Source organism: Solanum tuberosum, unplaced genomic scaffold (genome assembly GCF_000226075.1).
Source record: "Solanum tuberosum cultivar DM 1-3 516 R44 unplaced genomic scaffold, SolTub_3.0 scf00436, whole genome shotgun sequence".
NCBI lineage: Eukaryota > Viridiplantae > Streptophyta > Magnoliopsida > Solanales > Solanaceae > Solanum > Solanum tuberosum.
The window spans coordinates 435,686-441,604 of NW_006239373.1; the positions used below are offsets into that span (position 1 = coordinate 435,686).

Sequence of the window (5,919 nt, forward strand, 5' to 3'; positions counted from 1 at the left end):
ATTTTGGGGGTATATTTGAGTTTATTATAAAAATTTCCGCATTTTATTGTAATGGTTGAGTTTTAGGCTGACTTGTCTTGGTGGGTTAAGACGAGTGCCATCACGTCCATTTTTGGGTCGTGACATTAATTTGTTTGGATCCCTTATTTCATGCTAATCATTAAGGATAAAAAATATTGTTAATTTGTTTGGATCCCTTATTTCATGCTAATCATTAAGGATAAAAAATATTGTTAATTTGTTTGGATCCCTTATTTCATGCTAATCATTAAGGATAAAAAATATTGTTAATTTGTTTGGATCCCTTATTTCATGCTAATCATTAAGGATAAAAAATATTGTTAATTTGTTTGGATCCCTTATTTCATGCTAATCATTAAGGATAAAAAATATTGTTAATTTGTTTGGATCCCTTATTTCATGCTAATCATTAATTATCCACAATAAGTTCAAATTAAATTACAGGCCACAATTTCAGTTTTTTTCTTTATTATTTTTAATTCCATTTTTTTAAAAATTTCGTTTATCTTTTTATTTTTTTTTAAAGATTTTTCCAATTAATAAAAACATTTCTTTTTTTGTGAATTTGTTATAACCTGAAATTTTTAATGCTATAGCTTGAAAGTCTAATTTTACTGCTATAGCTTGAAAATAGTACTATAATATATGTCATATATGAAATTTACACTATTCAAATTCAAAGTAATTTCCGAAATACCCATTCTTTCATAACTAATTACACTCCATACCCCAATTCATTAAGACTGATAATCTTCGCTTAATTGATACTAAATCAATATCATATATTGTATTGGTATCATTAAAGCTAGGGGTGTTCTTGGGTTGGTTTGGATCGGTTATTGGTCAAAACCAAAACCAAACCAATTTAATCGATTTTAAAATTATCAAACCAAATCAAATATAATATATATTTATCGATTTTGGTTGTTATCGATTATGGTTCGGTTATTAACCATATACAAAAATAAAAGAAACAATTCATTCAAAAAGTGAAAAATGTGACAACAATCCATTCAAAACGAAGAATAGTTAGAATGACTCATATTACATAACTTTCTATTATTGAATTTACTACGGATAAAGCATCAAAATTCATTATTTTGGCCTAGAAGGAAGAGACAATGACATTTTCAATCCACAAAGAATTGTCATAGACACTCATATACATGAAGTCAATAAGATAAATGTTCTCACTTCGGACATTTTTGCTTTCATAAGTAAATATAAATAAATTTTGATGAAAACGGATATAAGATATTTAAAAATGTTTATAAAAATAACATATTATGTATGTATAACAATAAAATTATTTCTTTGGTTTTTTCGAACAAAATCATAACCAATCCAAATACTATCGATTTTTAAAAATATAAAACCAAACCAAACCAAACACAAAATAATAAATCTAAATTAGTCATTGAAATAAAAAAAAAAGTAAAAAAAAATATGTTTGAGGAGGATTAAATATACTCATATGCGATTATATATATTTTTTAAAATAATAGTAAAAAATTAAACTAAAATTAATTTTTTTTCATTTTCGTTAGAGGAAAAGGGTATATGTGAGTCATTTGTATATAATATATATGAACCACTTTCATAACGAGGGTATATCAGCTCTAAATGACAAAGTTGAGGGGTATATTAGACCCTTTTCCCAAGTTTAAATAATAATTTGAATCTAAAAAAGTTTGAAAAATCTCTAACTAAAATTTCATTTTTAAACCTCTAATTATCCTTTAATTTGGAGATGACCATTAACGTGCGATCATTCAACATCATCCGTGCAGCAGCGGACCCACATAAAGTCTGCCGGATGTTTGAGCCCCCATTAATCTCGTCTTGAATATATATATGTATAAATTAAGAGATATTTGTATAAAATTATCAGAGAGCACCCGGTGAACAAATGATCTGATTGATCCATTAATATTCGCTCTTGGGTGGATGCTTAAGGTTCTTTTAGTGTTGTTGAGCCGGGTTTGAATCTCATTATTAACATATCTTTTATATTTTTTATTTCGCCACTTTCAAAGCACCCACAGCCTTAAAATTCTATATCCGCCACTGCATCTATGTCATACCAAGTTCACGTGTCTGTCGTAAGACATAAAATGTTTTTTATTATAAATCTGTCGTAAGACATAATATGTTTTTTATTATAAATATGCTTATGTTTGCCCTTACATCATCAATTTAGCAATGAAACTGACCCCTTTTGCCACGTCAATCATTTTTTTACCCCAAACCAAAAATATTAATTTTGGTCGTATTTTATGATTTCAAGTGAAATATATATTTTTAACTTCATGCAAAATAGAGTACTAATCGCTTGACTTCGTATAGTTTGGACATGAAATTTCATATCATAAGTTTAAATTATAATTTCAAATTAACGTTTAAACAAATTTCTTAGCTTAGGCGGTAATAGAAGGTACAAGAAGCGGACAAAAAACATTGAAGAGATAGTTTTGGCTTTGAACTCTCAGAAATCAGCTTTCCCATTCATTCCTATCAGTTAATCATGTGGAACTTTCATGACCATCAGTCTGATTTTGTCATCATCCTCCAAAAACGTGGGGCTAATCAATCACTGAAGTTACGTGTTAAGCAGAATTCAATAATTTTATCTCAAAAAGAAGTCCACTTAATATGCCTAAGTAACTTATTCCGAACCCAACTCCAACTCTTGTCCAATCCTAAAATTCAAAACTCATAAACTTATTGAAATCCAATTGAATTTGTCCCATGATAGATCGGGTGACGTTATTTTTAAGGGAAAGGACGTTGATTGGTCGATTTTAGATAAAATGGGGGAAGTATGAGTACCTCGGGGTTGGTAATGATATGGGATAGGTGTTAACTTCATAGAATAGGGATTTAATTTGGTTCCCGTAGGCTGTGCATTGAAGATTGGGAGTCGGGGTAGAAATCTAGCACGACAAACTGCTCGGCGAGCTTAGTCGAGCTCACCGACTGACCCCTCACATCGCCCAAAAGGTGTTTGTTATAAGAATGATATACTTCATGTCAGCCTCATAAAAATGGGACATTTTGTATTCTTGTGACTATCTTGTATGGAGTACTATATTTAATCTTATCTTGGGTGTTTATTCCAAGAATATTTTAAAACAAAAATACAGCAATATCTGTAATAAGCTGGGTTGTTACAAAATTAGAAACTCCATTTTGTCTAGTAAATATCATCCTCTCATATTTAATTTCACAATAGCAATCATACATTATCATCATTAAGATAAAGCTGAAAATGCTTATGTCTGCTCTTACATCATCACTTTACAATCAACATATACTATAGTCTATAAATTAAACAATATGTTGATGAAACCATAGTGTAATAACAAAAATATTCTCTCATTTTTCGACTAACAATGGGTGTTCCTACTATACAGCCACATTTTGTGTTGTTTCCTTTCATGGCACAAGGTCATACAATCCCTATGATTGACATTGCGCGATTACTAGCACAACGTGGAGTTATTATCACAATCGTTACTACACATTTGAATGCCAATAGATTCAAAAAAGTCATTGATCGCGCTATAGAAACAGGACTAAAGATTCAGGTGGTTCATCTCTACTTTCCAAGCTTAGAGGCTGGACTACCAGAAGGGTGTGAAAATTTCGACATGCTTCCATCGATGGATTTGGGGCTGAAATTCTTCGATGCTACGAAAAGACTTCAGCCCCAAGTGGAAGAAATGTTGCAAGAAATGAAACCTTCACCAAGTTGTGTAATATCTGATATGTGTTTCCCATGGACAACTAATGTTGCAGAAAAATTCAACATTCCTAGGATTGTTTTCCATGGAATGGGTTGCTTTTCTTTGTTATGTTTACATAATTTGAGAAATTGGGAGGAGTTAGAAAAGATTGAGTCTGATACAGAGTATTTTCGAGTGCCTGGATTATTCGACAAGATTGAATTAAGCAAAAATCAGCTTGGTAGTGCTGTCAGGCCGAGAAATGAAGAATGGCGAGAAATTTCTGATCAAATGAAGAAAGCGGAGGAGGAAGCTTATGGGATAGTGGTGAATAGCTTCGAGGATTTGGAAAAAGAATACGTCGAGGGTTTAATGAATGTGAAAAACAAGAAAATTTGGACCATTGGCCCTGTTTCACTCTGTAACAAAGAGAAACAGGACAAAGCTGAAAGAGGTAACAAGGCTTCAATAGATGAACACAAGTGCCTAAACTGGCTTGATTCATGGGAACTAAACTCTGTACTCTTTGTCTGTCTCGGGAGCCTATCGCGCCTTTCCACATCTCAGATGGTTGAGCTAGGGCTCGGGTTAGAATCATCGAAACGACCCTTCATTTGGGTTGTTAGACACATGTCTGATGAGTTCAAAAATTGGCTAGTGGAAGAGGATTTTGAGGAAAGAGTTAAAGGACAAGGACTTTTAATCCACGGTTGGGCACCACAAGTACTAATCTTATCACACCCTTCAATAGGTGCGTTCTTGACTCACTGTGGATGGAATTCGAGCTTGGAAGGTATAACTGCTGGCGTGGTGATGATCACTTGGCCAATGTTTGCTGAGCAGTTTTGCAATGAGAGGTTAATAGTGAATGTACTCAAGACAGGAGTGAGGTCAGGCATAGAGAGGCAAGTGATGTTTGGAGAAGAAGAAAAATTGGGAACACAAGTAAGCAAAGATGATATTAAGAAGGTGATTGAAGAAGTAATGGGTGAAGAAATGGAAGGTGAAATGAGAAGAAAAAGAGCTAAAGAATTAGGAGAAAAGGCAAAGAGGGCTATGGAGGAAGAGGGTTCATCTAACTTCAACTTGACACAATTGATTCAAGATGTGACAGAGCAAGCAATTTTTTTAAAATCTATGTAGGATTACAAGAGGTTGATTTAGGATATGTTGCAATTAATGTATGCCATATAGTTCAACTCAAGCCTTAACAATAATGTTATATTTGAGTAAGTTCAATTACTTTAGTGCATGACAAATAATTTTGTTGATACTGTTATGGTGAGTAAACTTCTTCAATAAGCACTAGGAGCAGTCATCTTTGTGATCAGGGATGGATCTACGTAGGTCCAAAGGGTGTCACGTGACACTTCTGAAAAATTACTAAATATACATATATAATTAATGGCAAAAGGAGAAATAGCGAATATATTATATATAGTGACATTTCTTAAAACAAATGTATACCTAACTGGCCAACTTAGGTGGTCAGGTGCCTTAATTCTAAGGGCAAGGTTGTGTGTTTGAATCTAGAACTTGTCATTTTATTATAAATTTGAAGTTCTCCATTCACCCTTCTTATAGGTCTTGTTTTTTTATTTTTTTTCTTTCACATTCTTTCTCATCAATGAAATTAATTAAGAACAAATTATGAAACATTTAATATTATTAATTTTAAAAAGTATTTTGAATTCATTTAAAAAAAAACTCATGATTTTTTTTTATAATTTTTAAAATATTTCTTTTTAGAAAAGGTATATTAGTGAGCATGAATTGTATTTTATTCATTTTTTTTAAAAAAAAATGATGTCACATTGTTTTATTTATTGTTTTTCATTTAAAAGGTGACACCCCTTATAAAAAATCATGTGCGCACCATTGTTTGTGATAACTAAATAAATATCAACACGATCTTGATTATCTCAAACTATTCAGCGTGGTAACTAAGATAGTAAGCACTAATAATACTATGTAGGTGTTTGGCTAATCAGTAAAACTACTTTTAAGCGGAAGTAGAAGCACTTTTTCCGCTATTAGAAAGAAGCTTAGGATTTCTGCTTTTTACAAAAAGCAAAGAATAAGCAGAAAATCATTTATTTTAAAATCAAAATATTTCTGTCATATACATATTTACCAATATATCCCTTATATTTAAATCATCATATTAATAGTA

The 5,919-nt window shown here is 31.6% G+C and overlaps 1 protein-coding gene across 1 annotated transcript; it reads left to right on the forward strand.

Annotated features, from left to right (window-relative positions):
- Positions 1 to 3,356: 3,356 nt before the first annotated feature.
- On the forward strand, positions 3,357 to 4,968 carry LOC102593972 (UDP-glycosyltransferase 73C3-like). The gene has a single exon (XM_006363629.2). It carries the CDS (start codon positions 3,414 to 3,416, stop codon positions 4,887 to 4,889), a length of 1,476 nt encoding a protein of 491 aa, XP_006363691.1. The 5' UTR covers positions 3,357 to 3,413; the 3' UTR covers positions 4,890 to 4,968.
- Positions 4,969 to 5,919: the final 951 nt, after the last annotated feature.